At 35.2% G+C, this 22,389-nt stretch overlaps 1 protein-coding gene across 1 annotated transcript; it reads left to right on the top strand.

Moving 5' to 3' along the window:
* Nucleotides 1–996: 996 nt before the first annotated feature.
* On the top strand, nucleotides 997–19,305 carry LOC145781041 (protein Wnt-6-like). The gene is made up of 6 exons (XM_082592754.1): nucleotides 997–1,402; nucleotides 9,949–10,063; nucleotides 11,082–11,193; nucleotides 14,244–14,383; nucleotides 14,827–15,033; nucleotides 18,587–19,305. Exons 1-6 carry the CDS (start codon nucleotides 1,095–1,097, stop codon nucleotides 19,217–19,219), a joined length of 1,515 nt encoding a protein of 504 aa, XP_082448880.1. The 5' UTR covers nucleotides 997–1,094; the 3' UTR covers nucleotides 19,220–19,305.
* The last annotated feature ends 3,084 nt before the right edge of the window (nucleotides 19,306–22,389 follow it).

Raw genomic sequence — 22,389 nt, 5'->3', positions numbered from 1 at the left:
TAATCAAAGCTTAATCCTGGTTGTTATACAAGTGTATTAAGTTTACTTCAATTTATTAAAATAAAAGACAACTACATCTTGTTTAAAAATAGAATTTTCGTATTAAGTTGACAAGAAATTGTACAAAAACATAGCCTTAGTAACTCTTTGAACGATTTGATTGATTAGCACTAGATTGCTTGCTTGAGAGCTTATTCCTGGCAGTTGCACAATGCACATACTTGTAAATGCTTTGAAGCGTTGTCGTACTGTATGTCCGGCACTAAGATGACTGAGAGGATTGTGCGGTTATTGAAGTATTGTTGTCTGCAAATTAGTCTATCTACGTTTATCCATTAGATGTCTCTAAATAAAAAGGTTGACTTTGCGGCATCTAATGGATGGAATAATTCTCCAGCAACAACACTTCAACAATCGGAAAACTTCACTCTGCCAAAGCCTCTACAAGTATGAGAAAGTACCAGGAATCCCCTATCGAAGGCTTTGTCAATCCGAAGATAAAGATTCTAAACCAACCAACTTACCACTTGAAGTGCGTTGCTCAAGCGCACACTCTGAGAGTTGAACCAGCTCCGCTCGATCTTGACGTTTTCTCTCATATAGAGCCTGATGTTAATTCACTGAGCTATTGCTTTAATTGAACTAAGAAAGGTAATAATTTGATTAACATTTAATTTCAAATAAAGTTCATTATGTTGTAGAGTATTATAATAATTTTTGTTTCAGTTTTAATAGCTAGTTGTCTGCTTGATTTGGTAATTGTAGTGATAATGTTAACAAACCAAGCAAATCCTGCACAAATTTTACAAATCTGTGACACAATTTTCTGACCAAGACTACACTGACATGCATGTACTGGCCCTGTTTGCCCCTGATGGTTTCAGGATACCCACAAAATCTGCTCCTTCTTGTTTCTAAAAGAAAAATATTCATTTTGAAGACTTAATAATATGGATTATTTCAAAATTACAGATCTACTTTAGGCAGTGACAAAGATCTTGTACAAGGTTGAGCATTTAAGAAATATTCTGGTCTTTATTTTGAAGGAATTCGATATTTTTTCATTCATCTCCAATTTGGCACTCGATAAGACAATGTCTGAAACGCTACAGACACAAAGTAAAGACAATGCTGACAGATTGTTTTCCAAAAAACTTTCTACAATAACTCAAAGAAATTTACATGAAAACTGTGGCAAGTATCATTGCCAGACCAAAAACTGTGTGGAAATTATCCAGCATGAACGTTTACACATTTCCGAAAAACTAATCTCTCAAGATCATCGTAATCAACGAAGAGCGATGTGTTCTACACGCAAAGTCTCTCCAAGGTGGTTACATTCCCTGGCAACTCTTTATATTATTCTATTCTTTGCTACAAGAGGAACGTCTGGAATTTGGTGGTAAGTGTGAGTTTTGCCCAACTAACTAAATTTGTCCTTTTTGCATCCATTTAACGTCTGCAGATGAATCAATATTTGTCTAAAACAATCTATTTTGCTGCTGAGTGTGTAGGCCCTACTAATAACTCTATTTTAGGCTAATGGTGATACAGAGATCTATCATCCAAAGCAGCCGAGGAAAAAATATAGATTCATGAGCAATTGAGAAAAAATTTAAAATCATGCTTTTCCAATGCCGGTAGTTCGTTTTCTGGTAGTTCACATTAACGACCAAAAGTTACTGCAATCAAAATTAAATATGTTTGTGAAATACTTTGCCCTCTAATAAGCTTTATATTACCAAAAAAACATCGTCGACATATGACATAGGCCTACAGTAATAAGTTTTTAGTGAAGTGTTGGAACTTTAGTTGGCCTACAGTGCAGAAGGCTTTTGAGCTATGTGATGTTGCAAGGTTTGTTGAAGGCTTGCTTAATTTCAAGGGAAGACATTGTTTTCGCGTAGAAATCATAAAATTTAATCTTACAAAAGTTGGAAGAATCTACGCTTCATGTATTTGTTTCTTATATCACAGATAGGCGATAGGATGTTTGGTTCAATAACATCACGTTTTTTTAGTCTATTTGTGCCTCAGGTCATCACAAAATTCAGTCAAAACGTACTAAAAAATTTGCACTTCTCTTCGCAAGCGACTACAAAATATAAATTGTATATTTTCGCTATTTCATTTGGGATGCAGACACTTTTAATTTTCTTCAACCACAGACATATACAACCAAGCAACCACACGGCATTTAACATAATCGATTAAACTTGAACAAAACTATAAGCTACAAACGTTTTCGGCCATACACACGTTAGCCCTTATCAAGTAACAAAAAATAACTGCTTATCGTATCTACAATGAAAATGAATAACTGATCTAAACACTGAATAGCACTTTTCATTTTATGACATGGTCTATACAAGTGTGAGCCAGCAAGGTTAGTTGCTGAAAAGCATCTGAACCAAGCAAGATAGCTGATACTTCATCGCTCTCAAAAACATTTCAACCTGAGAGATATGACAACTATTTGATACTTTTAGCCCTTTGTGATAAAACAACTGCCAGAAAGCAACCATGTCAGCTATCTGATCTCGCGTATAGAAGAGTGGTTTATAATGTTTTACCTTGGAATCAACCATTGATACAGAATTACTCTATTCTTGTCACAAAATAAAGAACTCAAAGTGTAGATACTACAGTATCCTCATGTTCAGCAAACGTTTAAAAAATTACACTGTTTTTATCTTCTGTGCTATTGAAGATTAGTTCTGAATTCTTAATTGATGGAAGATGAATATTAAAGAAGTTACTTTGTTGCTATTGAATTAACTTACCTCGCTGTTTCGATTTCTAACTTCGTTATGAGGTGGATTTCATTATTTTGCTTTCGAAACATTTATTATCGAAGGAGCAATGCTGTTTATGGCTTGACGCCACAAATGCATATTACCATTACAGATTTAGTAGCCCACGATCCACACCGGTTTGAAGTCGATTCAATGTTTCCACTTGCATCCGATTTGTATTAAACCTTTGAATAACAATAACATCTAATGTAATGTCTCAAAAACGAAAACAAAATGGTTGTCCAACACTTAATTTTAAAAGCTTTAATGTTTAGTTGCATTGCTTGAATTTCATAAAAAAAATAGGGTTTACAATTTCCAACTAAAGTAGGCCTATGTTTTGGCAAGTAGGGTGGTTTCATTCACCTTCTCTTGGAATAAATGTTTATCTTTTTGCATGCTTTGCATATTTTAACAATTCCGCTGCTTTGTCTAAAGAGCAATCATCCCAAATGAGTCAGGTCTAACTCCTTATAAGTGTCTAGTTTATCTGCTGTGGATTGTGACGACACAAATATGATGATACATCAACAAACAAAGCAACCTTACGAAGCCTTACACGAGCTAACACCTTAAAACCTGCCTTTGCCACATGTTTCGCTGTTTTAGATACTTTTGCAATAATGTGACAACATATCTTGTGCTTTTCTGTGTAATTTAAGCCATTTTTGAAATGGATAACATCATAACCAGGTGAAGCATGTGTCTAATTGAATGATGTTGCCACTTAAATATAGTTAATCGAAATGTCAGCTTTGAGGATTAAAACATCTATAAACGGCAACTAATTTACAAGTAGGGAAAGGTGTTTAGAAAAAAGAGAAAATAAAAAATGAAAAGTCGTGCTCCTAAATTATGAAATTAGTCCAAACTGTACTCTTTAAACCCTTTTTTATCACTTTTGTAATCTAGTGATTGTGATGCGTTGTATGTGGATTAGTTATTGGAAACCCAGCATAAAAAGCCCTGTCAACTATCTCGTTAAAAGCGGAATGATTTGTTTTCATAATTGTGAAGTAGTAATTTTTACATAATCACTTTTATAGGAACTATGGGAAACCATCAGTAAATGATCTGATGGCTCACAGAGGTCTATTATGATCTAATGAACCTTTGCTTGACACTCACCGAAAGCACGAGAGTTTTGCTTTGGCACAACACCTTATTTTTCCAATTAAAATATTAAATTATTGGCTCAAAACAAACAGCTGCCTATTTGAACCCCCAAACATCTATTCTGTTAATGACTTGTTGGACATGAAAAACAATAAATTTTATAAAAGACCAATTAATTTGATATGGTACCTTGCAAATCCATTTGAAATAAAAGTGAATTTGTCTTTTGTTAAACAAAGCATAGATAACTTCATATTATTTAAAAAAAGTTTGCTGAGAAAAATTGTTTTAATAGTATTAAGATTGTAGGCCCATGTATTTCTGGTAACACCCTCAAAACAACAATTTATGAAATTAGCTTTAACAGATAAACTTAAGTGCTGAAAATTTGTTTTCTTGATTAGAACACTGGCACCATTATCTAACCCAATGAAACTTTTCATGGACATCTAAAGAGCCCACGGTGTGGAAATAAGCCACTGATTGTATAAATTAGAGTAAATGTTAGTTTCATCATGGAGTTTTCTGTCTGGTTGGACCATGGAACGCTTTGCTACTGGAAAATAAACATTGTATGAAGATCACTACCCAGACAGCAAATTAGTATTTTTCACATAAATTCAACGTTTGCAGACGTTAAATCAATGTAAAAAACGACTGATTTTCTGTCTGGATATCTACAGAAAGTTTAAATCATCATCAAAAGCTACAATTTACTTTATTGTAACTCGGTATTCTGGAATGTCATGAAGTAGTTTCTCGATCCCTTGCCCTGATAGATCAATCGCGTTCAATACTTGTCATTGTTAGAATCACAATGAGGGCAACTATTGAAACATTTAGCCTCGATCAATTGCTGAGAGATCTTTGATGATACAATCCAAATGAACTTGAAACTGTTGCATTTTACCTACTCGAGGAGGTTGAAGAATTAATTTCTGAATCTATAGGCTACATAGCTGCATTTAACTTGCAAGTCGTCAGTGTCGTTGTAGCAGGATAATGAAACCACAACACGTAACATATTGATATGTATTAGTTTTTGAAAACATGATTACAAGTTTTAAAATATGTATTTAACCAACTCTCTACATTTTTGGTTATTGAAATAGTGAAACGTCTAAGCCATGGTAGGCTACAGCAAAATACGTATACATTATGTATACTACTACAGTAGGCCATATGCTGTAGCATCTATAGAAAATGCAAAATCGTGCATGGAAGTTGCAAACCTACGTAATATATTGACGAAAGCACAGGACTGTGGTTTCAATGTTGAACTTGCCTGGGTATGAAGAAGTTGTAATTTTGTCAATGAAAAGAAGTTTCCACCAAATCACTCCTTTTATGGTCAAAGGGAACTGACGTGTTGCTTCGTATTGTTGCTGTTTAGTTTGGAATTAGCGTTTGTTGTGTCCTTTAAAACCATTAGAGAGTCTATTAAAAATGTTTTAAAATATTACTTTGCAAATTGACTTGTTTATTAGACAACAGTGTCCTATGCGTTATTATATTAGTTATGATTGTACACTGGCACAGTATCTTGCGTTAGTTCTCATAAAATACAATGCAAATATGCAATTATACTTCTAAAAAAAAACGTTAACGCAAAAGTTGATGCGACACAGCAAGCATAAATAGATGAAAGGCATTAAGTCAACTGACCACTTTTGGCTGGATTGCCCAGTGGTGAAAGCCTTGAAACGATGTTTGAAAAGAAGGCCGGTTCGACACCGCTCAAGAGCACGCAGTTGTGTCTTTGGCAAGACACTTAAAGGCATGCCTGAAGGTGGTAACAAAGATTGGCTTCCTTGCTTTCCCGTCCACTTAATCTAAATTTTCAATCACAAGGCGTAGGCCTGGATACGACAAACAAACTGATCACTTCATAGCATGTCATAAAGGTTCTTAAGAGAAACATTTTTGACCAGCTGCAAACTCCAGGCATGATTCAGATTTGAACATCGGATAAAATCCGTTACATTGGTTATGATTCTTCAAAACGTGACGAAACCTCTAAATTTTGTTTCTTTCGATTTTTAATTCTTGTATCTGTTTCAGAAACTAACAATACACATAATTTAAATTCTTTTATGACGTCATCAAACATGCTTAGCGCAAGGTAACAATAACAAGGAGTTTGTAAACAAAAATAAACAAAAATATCGCAAAAATGCTTCAAATCCAACTCATTTATAAAATATTGATATTGTTTTTTAAATGGGTTACGTGTTTGCGTTATTTCAAAAGACCAGCAGTTGTGGTTGTGAAGAAAGCGCCGAACAAACTGTTTAGAATTATTATGTATTCTACTGCACTTTTGCTTTTGAGCTCGTAAATAAATTCGTTTCAGTGTGCTAGACCTATGGGGTTTTCCTCCATTTACATTCAATATTAATAGGCAAGATGTTATCATCGTTTTTTACTGCATGAATATAAAAATATCTGAAAATATTTTGAGAAGAAATTATTTGTTTATTTATTTTATTGTAACTCTCTTGTCATGATTTTAAATTCAATATCTCAATAAAAAAAGTTTTTTCAGTTTAATCATAATCGTTTCTACGTTATGCTTGACCTAAATCAAATCCTTTCCGAGGTGTGTGAAATTATTGCAATCTGTAATGAAACTGCAAAAGCCATAAAATCACGTTCTATTTCAGTAAAGTAAGTTTATATCGTTTTTTCTACAAAGTATATTTTGCTTTGAAGAAAGTTTTGTTGAAGACGCCACAAACTCAAACTTGTTTCCACGTGTTAGGACAAGTTTGATAGAAGTTTTTCAGAGAATAAATAGGCAGATAGCAAGTTTTAAAAATGCTTTATATTGCTTTATTGGAATTCAGAATAAACGTATTAAGATACGGTACAACTGCTTTGTGCATCACAATTAAAAAATCGCTTTTTTATATTATACTGGGTGTGCTTGCTTGCAGGGGTTCAATAAAGAAAAAACTAAATTGAAAAACTTTACTCCCTACAACACTGCAATAATGAAAAAAGTTATGATAAAATGGAATCAAAGATTTATTCAGTAGGTTGCTTGCGAGATTAGCCCACGGTGCTATTATCATTACTTTATGCTGGGTTGGTTAGAGTCTGAATATACAAAATCTAATTTTAGAAAGATTCGCTGTTAAATACTGAAAGAAAGCACACAACTAATTTAATCATTGAACATCCAAGTCTTCTGTGGAATCCCAAGTTGACTCCTACTCGAGTTACATAAAAAGTTGAAAGTCCGAAATGTATCCTTGCTCCGAAGATCAATTTCACCTCTTCAGGGTTTACACCGGGACGTGACACCCGTTTCGTGACAATGCTAACAATAATGACGTCACCAAACACAATTATGACGTAATGAAATCGAGAACAGGCGCCATCTTAGTCTCGATTTCGTCTTCTATAAATCTACACCATCTGAAAGTGGTAGTTCGCGCATATTTACTTTATTTTTAGCCATGATTTTGCATCTTCTCACGCAACCTATGACTTGCAAAATATTTATTAGGCCAATGTTGTTTTAAATAAATATGGTAAGCTACGCAGTTCCGGTCTGATATTGGATTTACAATGTTAATTATTTGGTTTTATCTCTAGGCTGCGTTCATAAATGGCGCTTCAGAGCACTGTTCACTTCTACCCAGGGTGTAATTAATTGGGTGGTCACAGTTTCTGAAACAAAGGGGGCCCAGAGAAAGGATCTGTCCAAGTTACTCTTGTCAGTGCGGAAGGCTTAAAAAATTTAGAGAATTTGGAGAGACATCTTTTTATTCCCATTAGCTCAGTAACTGAGTATGGGTCCTTACCTAGAAATTTATATGGCAGAAACTGTCCTATTTTTCAGACTGGACAAGTTTGTTAACTACTTCACGGTTGACATACAATCATCATGAGGATTTCTCACTAGAATCGCACACTCCCAATTGTCGCATCGCGTAAAACTCATTGTTATGGCTGTCAATCATTGTTTGATAGAAATGGTTCTAAATGTAAAACATGTAGTTCGAGATAGCGGTATTGCTCATGTTAAAATAGTCATTTGAATTTAAAATATTAATATTCGCAATGATCTAACAATCACATGTTTTACTCTTACAAGTGGTTGGTCCTCAATCGCCTATGCACTTCTGTCTAACAGAAACTTTCCTGCACTGAACATTGCTGTAAGATTTGAGGCCTTGTATTTGAATATCTAGCTAAGGTCTATCGATACCACAAGCAGATGTCAGCTGTGGTGTTCAATCGATTTAGTGTAAAGAATACGTGAAAAAGAAAGCAATTTCAAGGTTGTCTATAACGTTTCGCTCCGCATCTAGACTTTGTTATGACGTATTTTCTTGAAGCCTTCCACCTATAGAATTATAACACAAACATAAAAAAGGTTAAATAAACATAAAATTCTGATTTTACTTTTATACTCATGCAGCCTCCTTCAAACGTGTCTTCAGCGGGTGATTGTTTTGTAATAATAAGCTTGGTTATCCGGACACCTGTTGTCACCAGCACTTGTTTATTCCTCTCCACATTATAAAGCATCATTGCTTTTTCTTAATGACTTGTTGTTTAATCTTATACTTTGATGAGCTTGAAGTCTCACAAAGAATTTTAAATAAGTTTAAATTAACATAAATTAACGTTACAATAATGCTATAAATAACCACTGTCTTACAGTTTTCCGCTAAGCTTTTTCAGCGACAAACGCAGCATAGCAGTTGCAGACTGTCATGTTGTCCCAGAGAAGGCAAACGTGGTTATGTTAGGCCTGCTGCACAAAATAGCTTTAGGTTTTGTAATTTAGATACAGACATAAGCAAACAGCGGGCCAAGCTTTAATCATTTGAAAAGTACGGATTTTCTTCACTTCCCAGTTGCGTCCGAGAGCGCTAATATGCAAAAAACAGGCATTTTTAGCAATTTTCATTCGTCATATCAGTGTTTTGCAACTTTTTTTGACTCATGTAACACTTTATGCATTAAAAAAATCTTAGAAAACACCAAACAAAATTTTATAATGGTGCAATAAAATAAACATCACAAAAACAGTTTATCCATTTTCTATTTTCTTCACTGCTATATCTGAGCCTTTTTAGATGAGCACAAAGTTGATATTCGGACAGAAATTGCAGAAAGACAAACGCGAAGGTTTTGTGATTTCGATTTTCGACTGGTAGTCCATGGAACACTGCACGACCTAATCAATTTCTTGCGGAACATCTGACGATCTTTCACGAAATTCTAGTGTTTCTCGGAACACCGGTTGAAAATCATTGCGTTATACTATTGAATGAAAAGCAATTCACTTGTTTTGATTGATTGAAAAAAATGATTTATTTTGTTCGTAGAGGCACTTTAGCTCGCAATGTTTTGGGAGGGGCTATGAGAAATATGAAGCAAAAGTAATGTTCTAATGCTCGATTAAGAATTTAAGCAAAACCTTGGATAATTCTGCAAGGTGATAAGGTGAAGTAAAAAGACAAAAAATAGAAAGATAAAATGAAAAAGTTGAATCAAATTTATAATTTAAAAAATATTCTACTGTGGTAAATTTAGTTTGTATACCTTAACTAAATTTGATAGCACCATTATGATCTAAAGCTGCTATTAAAGTGGCATATAACTCGTGTTAAATTTTTAAAACTCAGAATGCTACTGCGGAAACTGCTCCCTTCTGTTATTCCTGTGAGATAAACTACTAACACATCAACAAGAATGCGTTTGTTATTGAAAAGTACACCCAAATTGTTATGGTTTATTCTAAATATAATTTTAAGTTTTTACGTAGCTCTTAAACGCAATTCCCACTTTAACCAATTCCCACTTTAGCTCTTAAACTTAATTCCTATTTTTAAATACAACTGCAAACAATTTTAAAGCATTACGATTTGTCACATACCTAGAGAGTAAAAATCTGTCATTTTTACATTGAGTCAACATCTGCAGACAATGCAGAATCAATGCAAAATAACGCATTTTGTTTTATGGGTAATAATTACCAGTCATTTACTCAATTCCTAACTTTATTACTTTGTTCCAGGTCACCAGCCGGTAGATCTGCTCTAATCAACAGTTCTAGGTTGTGTCAGTGGGCAAGACAAGTAGGAGGACCACAGTTGGAAATGTGTCGCCGCCAACCCCACATCATGAAGGAGGTAAGAATATCTATGGTGGCAGTGAGTATGTGAAAACTGCGCGAGTTTTTCACTTATCCTACACATCAAAAGAGTGTTTTTTTGACTTACTAATTATTTTTTTGTAAATTATTTTAAAGTAGTGAAGTTGGTTTTAAAAGACTTGTTTTTGTTGAAAGCAAACTTATAACAAGGCTTAAAAAATTATATCGAATTGAGAATTGACCTTCCCCAGTAGCGCAATGGTGCCGGAAAAGCAGAGTTTTGCATCCCAAAATAAGACATCCCTAAATGGAAGACAGGCTAATATGAAATTATTCTAAGCCTGGAATCAATGAGTTTTTTTCCTTGTCACCAAAGCAGTATCAAAAAGACAGCTCTAAAATTCAAGAAAAAAAAAAATACTCCCAGAAGAAATAAAAGTATCAAAGAAAAAAGTGGTTTCCTATTAAATAACAGAGGTTGTCATTAAAGAAAGCTCTATTTGGTTCGACCAAACTATACAAAAATACCACAGGAGATTTTTTTTCTTTAAGTTCTTGGTTACCTTGGAAGAGTTCCAACCCCCTAAAAACTACCCGGGTCAGAGTGAAATTTTCCGATTGTGGAAGTGTTGTTTTCGGAAAATTATTCCATTGACTAGATGCCGCTGAAGGCAGAGCAGTCCTAACATGCGCTGCTCAAGCGCACACGCCAAACCAGCGTGCTCGATCTCGAGTCATTTTTTAAAAAGTTTATATCAAGTTTACGATGTCATCACATTATTACTTGATTTATCCTGAAGAAAGAACACAACACGTTATGCAAGAAAGAACACAAACGGTATCGTTTTTAAAGTTTTTGGTTTGACCAGACCTGGAATCGAACCCAGACATACCGGCACCAGAGCCAAAGACAGTATAATCAGTTAATCACTCAGCCACTGAGTTGACCTTAATCGCTGATCTGAACTAATCTTGAGTGGGGCGCTTAACCACTAAGCTAACGGGTGGAACGGATAGTAGAGATCAGTCGCCTGATTCAAAATTTTGCTTTGCAGATCCTTTCCGGAATTGAACTTGGAGCAGCTGCATGTCAAGATGCACTTAAACAATACAGATGGAACTGTTCTCAAGAGTCTAAACCTTATTTCAACAGAGTTATGAATCAAGGTGAGCTTGAGAGGCTTTCGTATCGTCCTTCATATGATTTAATGTCTTAATCATCCGGTTTACTTAATGCGTTGATGATCGACTGTCGGTCAAACCACATCGAAGTGCGACAGATGGTGACTGTAAGTTTGTTGTAAATTTTTCGATTTTTTACAGAGACAGATTTCAGATTGTCAACAGATTTTCATATATCTGATATGCTGGTTGTCTCAGATGGTGGAAAACCCATGTTTGTTGTAGTTTCATGGCAATGTTTAAATATTAATCACTAGCGACACCACAAAACATTCTCAAATGCAAAAAATACATCATCTAAAATATCGCACATATACTCCTCTGTGGAAAGTCTGATTGGATAAGGTTTAATTAAAAAAGTCAAAGGTCTGATGTTTTAGGGCGTGCAAATTAGTTTGAATGATTCAACTTTCAAGTTGAACAAAAAGGTAAAACTTTAAATATTTTATTTTCACGAACAAAGAGTGACCATAAGTTTACATAATTTTAAACGGAGGTCTGATTCGGTTTCTAATGCCATTTACACGCTGAGTGGTATGACTGAGCAAGTGGATGTCTCGTTCTGGTGATTGGCAAGACCACCTGTTCTGACAGACCATTGACATGACAGACTTGTGACAAACCAAACAGTCATTATTACTGACAGCCTGTCAGAACTTGACAAGGATTACTGACCATTTGCCAAAGGCTGTGAGATGTAAGCCTATAGACCTTCCTATTTTCCCGCTGAAAATAGTCCAACCTGCAATATAAAAAAATATTCTGTTACCTCTGTGTCGATGGATCTCGCAATGTAGTGTTAACAGCCTCAAGAACTTCATGAAAAACTAGGGCTCGGGAACTGCATTGATTTTAAAAATAGAAATAAAATCAATAAAATGCAAGCACTAAAATCATATATATTGAATAGTTTTGTTTTGCTTAATGGTTTTATTTATTTTTCCTTAATGGTCATAGAACTTTTGAGACCAGAATACTTTATAATCTTTTGAAATGGCCACGGCTGCCACAATGGTTGACAATAATCACTCATTTACTGATCATGTCAAGGGGTCGTAGCTTTGAGATTGCAGCTTACAACGCAACGAGTTTGCGAGTTCTGTGAGTTCATATTTTTGCAGCAAAGGCAGGAATGAAAAAAACGCTTACAATCTTAATGGAGAATTTAACACGGATAAGATCTAATAATTAGAACATGCTTTCAAGTATGAGGTTATTTAATCTAGAATATCTAGAATTCTGAAGTGGCAAGTTCTGTACCAAGGATCTAACCATAGTTCAGTAGCACAAATCAATTTTTGACTAAAGTTTTGACTATTTATCCCAAGCAAGCCGACGAAGCCAAGTAACTCCAGCCCATCTATTGCATTGCAAAAAAAACAAAAAACAACAACAAGTTGACAAAATTTTACACGAAATCATAAACGGTTAGTTTTAAAAAACAGGTAAAAATTTCAAATGGTTGATAAGGGCTAGATGTTTAACCGAAAACGTTATGACTTTCTGTTTTCTCCCAGACCATGATGAATGCTATAAATGTATTTTGACGTTGTTTGCCTATGATTTCAACAAAGAATTAGCATTTTTGCCAAATTGTAGCTTTTACAATTTTTGTAAAATTTATACAAAACCTTGAACAAGTGCTTTAAAAAAGTTTTCAAAATCAGCTTATACCTATTTTCATGCTTTTATAGCTACGTTTTCACAATAAAAACCAACTAACGGTGACTTAATTTTGAACACACAACCCTTAGTCAGGAACCTTAAGCAAACTATAAGCCAAATAAATTATGATTTAACCATTTTACGAACTTGATAAAATTGAGCAGTCAAAATAAAAAAGTGTGAAATTCTAACTATTTTAAAATGTGCCTCTTCGTTTTCGTAGCTTGGCAACATACGTTTCATAACATAAATCAACATGCATTCTTTGGATAAGTAAAACTTATCTGATCTTTTTCCAATACTTCTTTTTTGCTTATCTAAGTTAAGGTATTCACCATTTAAGGTAGATACATGGTGTTAATTTTTGTTTCCTCTTTGAAGTTAAGCTTATTTTTACTGTAACCAATAAGATACCACACCCTTAAACATAATTTAGTGCAAGCCCGTTTAACTACTTTAGCCTATCTAGATGTTAATCATTATATTCCATGTTGCGCTTTCATTTTAACAAGAAAATATTCCATTTATCAGAGTTAGCTGCAGACATGGTTTCTATCACAACATTTTAAAATTTAATACAATTCAATTTTATGTAGCTTACAACATTGGCGATAAGCTATAGCTACTTCGTCTACAGTCTTTTTGATCAATTCGGTTGATTTGGGTGGCCCTCTTCTAAATATATGCTTCTGCTTTGTAACTCCTACAAGGTAATCCTTTTTTGAACTAGTACTGTAACAGTTCGTTTAAATATTTAATTAGTATCAACTCAAGACTACGCACTACACAGATGTTGGATTTTGCGAGCTAAATTGTTGTTTCTTTTAAGATCTCCATCACTTTAATTCCATAACATAGTTGCAAAGTTTGAATTTGAAGGGAGGTAATTGCCAGCTGGTAGCCTAGTACAGCCATGTCATACTTATCTATTGCGTTGGAAGCAGAGATATTGAGAGGATAAGTTGGTCTTGGACATACAGCCATTGGACATAATGTCATGCTAGGCCCAGGTCCTAAAATACTCCCTGGACCTCCTTGTCAACGCTACTGTTTGAAAGTCATACCGTACAAACAGCAAAAAATACATGATTTATTTCTAATAGGCCTATGTACAATTATGCAATAACAAATGCAAACGAGAAAAACCAAAAATAAGATGGAAAGACGAGGTTGACAAAATATGCGAAACAACAAACTGGCATGCAAAAACACACGATCGACTGAATTGGAAAGAAAAAGGGGAAGGTCATCGCTCAAGGTGGGGGGGCTACAGCAGTGGGCTACCGCACCTTTAAATCACTATAATATTGATGTAATAACAATAAGTAACTGAATATAATAGATAACGATTATGTTTATGTTTTTATCAGACACTCGAGAAACAGCGTTTGTTCATGCTCTCACCGCTGCGGCGACCACATACCAAGTGACACTGGCATGCGCGAGAGGGGATATAGCAGAATGTGGATGCGCAAACAATCGCAGGCTTACTTATAAGCTGTTACGCTTGGTGAGGAATAAAGATATTTTTCACACCGATTGGTTAAATAATTGTTAGAGTATTTTCGGATTGAAAACTCCGCTTTGAACGTTTATTCCTGGCTGTTTTGCATACCTGTACGTGTGAAGGATTTGAACCACTGACACAAGACCGATCACTAATGTTCACTTTGAGAATTTCGAAGAAGCTTTATCCTAGCATTTTCACATACGTGAACAGCTTTGAGCCACTGACACAAGTTCGGTCACCGAGATAGGCAGAATGAAGTTTTTGTTCGTTAAAAGTGTTGCTGCCTGAAAATTGTTCATTTAGTAGGTGCGCCGAATTAAAATCTTTCCTTGAAGTGCAGATCTTAAGCGTTCACTCTCAGAATCGAACCAGCGTTTGAAGGTCTTGCCCACTTTTCATTTACAAGGACTAAGGCTTGACATATATTTTACTGCCTTCTTTAGGAAGCCGCTAAACACAATAAGACAGTTCACGATAAAAAGCTCCGAATGGCAGTGGACGCATTTGATTGGGGAGGGTGTGATGACAACATAGAGTATGGAATTATGAAGTCACGAGCGTTTCTCACTGTCTCACGGAGATCTGGTCGTCGGATGCGGGGAGCCGTTAAAGCAAAACTTAAACTTCATAACCAAAACGCTGGAAGAATGGTAAGAATAAGTCAGCTCTAATATTTTATGCACTAATATCAAAGGCGTAGTTTAATCAATTTCATGCTCCTTCTACTAAGTGTCCCAGCCCACATATTTTTCTTATCAGTGATTTTATGCTGCAAACTAAGTTATTAGTTTCGTCTAAACATGACTTTCAAAAATCGTCGAATTCCAATAAGGTTTATTTCATTGTAGTTGTTTTGGGAGAGCAAAGTTTACAAAAATTAGGTTTCTAACGATAAGCGTTCTCTGATGAAGCCCCCGAGTTAGACTTTCTTTTTTGAGATGGAGCTTTTTTTAATTGCATTGTTATTATTTCAAACAACTGTTACGAAAATCGGTAGTTGTATGCAGGGATTAACTTGGCTGACACGTACGTGATAGGATGCAAGCATTGTTTATGTTTTACTTCTAATATAACCTTCCAGATTTGGTTTTCATCTGACAAGACCAAACCCTATTTTCTAAGAACTAGTGAATACATGCTACACATTTTTGAAGCATATTTCCGTAGTGATCTTTTCGAAAAGCGAAGTTAAAAATTTTCAGACAGCCTCAACGTTCATACTACACAGCCGTGGTGGGATAGCGTTTGAAACATCTCTGTTCACGAGACCCTGATTCGACTCCGTACTTAATGCTGGCTGTTAAAAATGCCCCTGGAAACTATCCGGTATCAGCTGAAAGAGAGGAGGTCTATAAAATTCTAGCGACCACCTTAAAATTGGTGATGCAGAAAGCCTTGTAGTAGTAGTAGTCCAGTTTTAAACTGGTGATGTCCCCGTTACCGAGGGTGGCCAGATTCACCTCTAAATGCCACAATCGCCTTTACACCCTGCCTTTACATCGATCTGTCTAACGTGTCCTCTCTTGTCAAGCCCACCTTGCTGCTTTCCTCCTCAACTTGCCTTTTCCACGTTCTCTTGTGTCTTCCTTGTTTTCTACAACCCTCCACTTGCAACTCCAGCGCTCTTCTCAAAACATCATCTTCATCCCTTCTCAAACCATGCTCACTCATACCACCTCACTCCATTCGTATTCGCCAACCTTACATAATGAGAATCTTATCTTGCCTCTTAATTCGCTGTAGCAAGTAGGCTATAGGCCTACTTTATACAATACTGCCATCGGATAAATACAAATATAAAGTAAATCACCACACCGGATGATTGTAGCTAATGATGCGACTGAAGACTTGTGCTCACTTATAACCAAACGGGCCCACATGTAACGTTGCAAAAATATTTTCAATCACAGGGTTCAAAAAGACATATTTTTTGGGTAATGGGCGACTGGAAACGATAAAATACCGACCATGAGCGCATAATTCACACCCTCGCGCCTTGTTTTGAGCAACTCAACTATGAAAAAACAGGACAATTACTTTGCGCCCTTGTGAAAAGCAACGAGAAAGGTTTTTGATCTTAATCTTGAACTTGATTGATTTTTTTGTTTTTGATCATTTTTAAAGCAAGGAAAAAGCAACAAAGCTGCAATATTTTGCATCTGACACTCCTCAAGGGCTTGTCGTCAGAATAAAGTCAACGTAGTTAAATTATTTATGTTGAATAAGTTCAATCTGACGACAATCTTCTGAAGAGATTCAAACGAAGAGAAATGCAGATTGAAGCATGGCTACCTAAAGATACGGCCTGATTTGTCACATTTTGAAGAAATTTTCAGACGTTTAAATAAATTTTTCTAAAAATTAGATTTTTACGCTTTCTTTATTCTTTTCCCCAGATGACATAATAGGTTTTAACATCCTCACATGTTGAAAAACAAAGAAAATTTGATTTCGAAGATTTTAGTCAGACTGTTAATTTCCAATAACAGTCTGATTTTGCGATTTTCAACTTACTTTTTCTCATTTGCTACTCCTTCCCCAAGTTAACAAAAAAGTTTTATGTCATTAGGAAACCGCAAAAAGTAAAAACATCTCAAAAAATGTCAGTCAAGCACTAGCAGTAATCAAAATCTGCAAACTGTGACAAATCAGGCAGCAATGATTGGAGCAATGAAAAGACTTTCTCCTCCTTGTATTAAAGTTATGAACCACAAACCCATCCTCCGGTCGTGTGTGAAAATAGCCTACTAAATAAACCCGTCTCATTTTCTGCATAGGCTACAATTGCATTGAGCATACTTGCACTTGAAATTAAATATGAACCGAGTTGCTTATAATAAAATAAATAAAACTTGTTTCATTTGTGGTTGGTTTTATTTAGATTCAGCAAGTTATAGCTGCTGCCTTCTTAAGTTACATAAAAAATTAAACTTTGACCCGATAGCTTAATTGGACACATTTGTTTTATCCTATGGTCATCTCATATATAGAAGTTAGAGGATTGCATCAGACCTTAACAATTTTAGACCTTTAAAAAGTATAAAAAAACACAAGTAGCCCACCAACAAGAGTCACCGATTTTGATAAAGTAAAACAATCCGATACCGTACCTCTGTTGTTTAAAATAACTTTTCTCTTAGGTAATTCTATTAAAAGTAATTTTGTGTAAATCGGTATAAATGTGGTAAGGCAATCTACACACAACTTTTGTTTTAAAGGTATGCCCCAGAGTACTGTAACAAAAAGTTTGCTCTCTTCCGTTTCAGCTTGTTATGTACACAGAAGGCTTGTTATGCACTAAATAGGTTCTTCTTGCACAGTGTGATGCCAATAAAAACAGGGGCTGGCTGAACATTTACCAATAGTGTGAAATCAATTATACCACGCCTTTTACATTCGCCCTAATCATGGGAGGTCTTGACTGCTAAAATGTTTGTTGATTGCGTTTAAGCAACTTGTGCGGCTGTTAAAAGTTTTATCAATTTACAAAAGATGAAGTGGCACAACTAAAAGTTTATGACTTGAGGCAAAGTTAGGCTCATTTAAATTGACCACACGTTTTCAATGCATGTAACGTGTGTTTTCATACAAAAAGATATATAGTTTAAGGGTCAATTTTAACGCTTAAGTTCCGGGGATGGAAGCAAATTCCCCCCCTCTTTAACTCTCCTCATTGCATCACCCACTTAATCTTGAAAATGTATCAATTTTAATAGCCTACACATTTGGCCTCCCATCAACAGCACTGGTTGTTGTTTTTTGCTGTAAAAGGTAACTTCTAACAAATTATCAAGCCTTGGATCCGCAATAGAGTTAGTTTGAAGTCCAAGGTACTTTTGGACCTATAACCTCGGATGATTTTCGGAACCCGAAACTTTGTCTGGGAAACTTATGGACGACATCGAGTAGCCTAATCTGCTGTATTACGACAGCCGGATTACATTGAATATAGTTTTAAACTTGCCAGCCATCTACTACTGTAGCAGTAGCATGAAAGCTGATGATGATAATTTTAAATAGAAACCTTGAATTTTGATAAACTTGCTTCTTTCTTTAATGATTAGAAAAGTATTTTCATCGCTTAAAGCAGAATTCTTTCTTTTGGGTTTGGATGTCATTTCTTAAAGGGTAAGTATTCCTCTCAACGTAGAGTCCTCCTTTAATTTGTTTCATCATGAATCATAAAATAACTTTAATTTTCAGGCGATCAAGAATTATCGTGAAACGAATTGCCATTGCCACGGGCTGAGCGGCTCCTGTACCATGTGGACTTGTTGGAAGATTTTACCTCACTTCTCGGCCGTACGCATGAGGTTGCGAAACAAGTACAATTCGCCTGTGCGTGTAGTCGGTGGAAAAGATGGGGAAGCTCTGCGGCCCATTTTTCGTCGATTTTCGAAAAAACGAAAAGGAGCACTAAAACGAAGAACTCGCTCTGCAAATAGCGCGCGTTCCAATGGAATGTTCAAGCGACGATACACAAATCGATTCCGGAAAGTTCCAAGTTCCCGTTCTAACTACGCCAGATCTAACTACCCTAGATCTAGACGGATGTCCACGGTTAGACGAATACTTTCTGGAGAAGATTTAGTTTATTCCAAAAAGAGCCCCCGGTATTGCTCCCACTCAAAAAAGCAAGGAAGTTATGGAACTAAAGGAAGAGTATGCGAACTTAAGAAACGTGGGCTTGGAAGCTGTAGATATCTTTGTTGCGGGAGGGGCTACAAAACAGTTAATGTTTTGCACAAAATGTCTTGTAATTGTCATTTCGAGTTTTGTTGCCGTGTTGAGTGCGATACCTGCGTCAAGAAGGTGAAGTTGCACTATTGTCGTTAGATTGTTTGTTAATAATCGACTGCAGGCAAATGCGACGAAATTTTGTTTTGGAATCGTCGATTTCCATCCAAACTGAAGCGATGGAAGGGGCCAAGGAGCACATGAGTTCAAGATGCCATGTACAACTGGCAATGGAACAGTTGCAGCAAGAGTAGTTGCTTAATATTCTTTTTAACACTTAGGTATGTTGAAAATTTTACGGAAAAGCTCTTTGCTTTTGGTTCATTTTACAAAAGAAATCAATACTGTTTCAAAATCAAAACAATATATACGTCACAGTTTTGGCAATATTCTGTCGCATTTACGTTTATGTCTGGTTGCTGAAACTTAAACTTACTAACTTATTAGAGGACGGAAATGTAAAAAAGGAAATTTTTTGTCCAACTTTAAACTTGTCATTTAATTTTTTGCCAAAGATACAAGTACGTAGTTTTGATTGGTGTCAAACTGACGTTTTTCTGAGAGTAGCGCAGGCGCCTCTAACTCTTGGCAAATTTAGATTTAAAAGTTCTCAACAAAAAGATATTTTTAATTTCCAATCTAAATTTTGTTTTGAAGAAATTTTTTTTGTTTTTATTTTGCTTTCAACCTTTTCTATTTGTGACGAATTTCGTTTTATTTACACTGGAAAAACTCGTATCCAACAGTCCTATTTACAAAGGCCAGCTTTCCACTTCACAATGCCATCAATTCGCTTCTGACAATTGCTGCGATATTGACGTATCAAGAAGTGAAATGCATTCGTCATAAATGTAGGCTAATGGTAGCATCAACAATGGTTTTCGCTTTTCCTTGATAAAGTTAAATTCCAATGTATCATGTAATGTTTACCTTGATGTTGCAGGGTATATCGTCTTTGGAGATTTTTTACAATAATAATTCTAATGTTTTATTTTGTGTTCATTGCGATAATGACTGTAAACTACGATAATAGACGCAGCGCACCATACGAGTGAAATAAGCAAAGGGAGATGTAAGTTAGTTGTAGAGTCAGGTTGTCCCATTATTTTGGCATGACATTACGTGTTTTGCTGATACCCATGAGCGTGCTTTAGAGCGGAGTCGAAGCGACGACGATGGACCGTCGTACATTACGCAGACATTCTCACTACTCTGTGACGCAGTGGACACTTTATGACTTACACAACGCGCTGTTAGGAATAACAACATTTTCAAATAAAGTTTTATTTTAAAACAAAATTTTTGAGCCATTTGAAATTGAGCTTCTTGTAAATAACTTTACTTGTTTTACCCGCAACAAGGTCGTTTTGAACGTTTATACAATGATACATAACTTACCTTTAAATAACATTTTATTGCCAAATTATTATATTTTAGAGTTAAACAACTTTTAGGTTCAATATTTAAGATTCAATTTGGCTATTTTCTTTGTTGTAATTATTTTTTCGCTCTTGGAGGTTTATTTTGTGACGTATGAAATTCAATGTTCATTGCAAAAAACTTATTTTCTTGTGTACTTCAAAGAGAAGGTAGGCCTGATCAAATCACAACCGTTTATGACCAGGCAGGTTTAGAGACGAGTTTCCAACTATTCTTTTGTTCAATTGACTAATAAAACTTTTCTGTTTTTGTGAACCAACCCAGCAAACTGTCCACTTGAAACGGTTGATGTCTCGTATCATTAGTATACACATGGACAGACATAAAACAAAAAACATTGTTGTCAGTGCTAAAATCTTGCAATTTCGAGCAATTGCAATATGTCTGTCCATAGAGAGTCTACATGAAGCAATACTTTTCAATAATTTCAATAATAATCAATAATAATATTTTTCAATGTTTGCTTGTGTATACTAGGTCCTTCAGGGGCAGGACAGAATATACACTCTTCAAAAAAGTTTGTATAAGCTTTAACCTCACAAAAATAAATTTGATTGTCAAAATATTTACACAGTCAATAAAAATTGACTTTGGCTGTAATCTCTAAACTTGTTGTCTTATTTTAATATAAGCTGAAGAATTGAGAGCAAAAAAGAAAAAAAAATGTCTAATAGGTCCTGCATCTCCCCTACTACAAAAAAATAGTAAAATTGAGTTTTTTGCTTATCAATATTTTTTAAGTAGTCCTAGAATAAAAAGTATTCTTAGAGAAGATATAAACCATCCACTTCTGCAGCTTTAGATGTAACGGTCATCTTTTTATCTCCAGTGGTTTTCGAAATATGACAATTTTTATGAAAATGGGTATTGGTAACCATAGAAACGGCCAGCGCGACCGTGTGGCGTCATTATTTTCAATTTTTTTTTACGTTTGTGTTTATAAAAGTCTACTACAACTTTTCAAAAAGTTAAGGAAAAATCCATGAACCTCGCCATTTTTTGGCACAGCCTACTATGTAAGTTTCAAAATTAATTTTATTGTCACAAGGGAGTTGCATGATACAAATCAGCGTAGATAAATGAAGGTTATAAACTTACCTCATTTTTCCTTGAAGACGAATGTGTCGTCATAATACTTGAGTCGCCTCAAAGGGAAGAATATTAACCCTATCTTAATACGAGCTGTTTTAGTACGTGAAAAGCACGTCACGGGCTATCTTAGCCCCGTGGTAATTAATTGCTAATAACGTGAGCTATGAAAATCACCGAGCCAAAATATTTTACAAGATAATAGCCACGTGTATTGTGCGTATAGAAATTAAATTTTCACCCAACAAATGTATTGAAAGAAATTGCTTAAGATGAAAAACGTCAGAAAGTCAGTTTTTATTCTAATGTCCAAAAAATAGTTTCAAAATTGAAATTTTTGAATTATAACTAAACTAAACAAAAAATTATTTGTGCTCATTAATATAAGTCAGTTTTAGGCGTTTTTACATTTCAAAATAATTTCACTAACATTTATATTGCACAAACATGTACATAATCTGGCATTGCACGAAAATATCAAGCCACCTGAGACGAAATGCTTATTGTGAAGGGCAGGAAGGTAGAAAAATGACCAGTTTAGGTTTCGAAAATTCGCAAGGAATAAAAACTAAAAGTCAAGAAATTTCCCATTTCTAGCATATTTCCTTCTGTAAAATATTTCATTGCAAGAGTGGGGCGTCCTCATAAAGCCCCGTGTCGCTACAGATAGGGTTAAAGTTAACAAGCAGTAGTTTTGGCACAAGGTCTAAGGGATAATTGGACCTGTGCCTGAGGCTATT

The sequence above is a fragment of the Aplidium turbinatum genome, chromosome 1, assembly GCF_918807975.1.
Source record: "Aplidium turbinatum chromosome 1, kaAplTurb1.1, whole genome shotgun sequence".
NCBI lineage: Eukaryota > Metazoa > Chordata > Ascidiacea > Aplousobranchia > Polyclinidae > Aplidium > Aplidium turbinatum.
The sequence above is the reverse complement of the archived record's forward strand: the minus strand, read 5'-3'. Positions and strand labels throughout refer to the sequence as shown.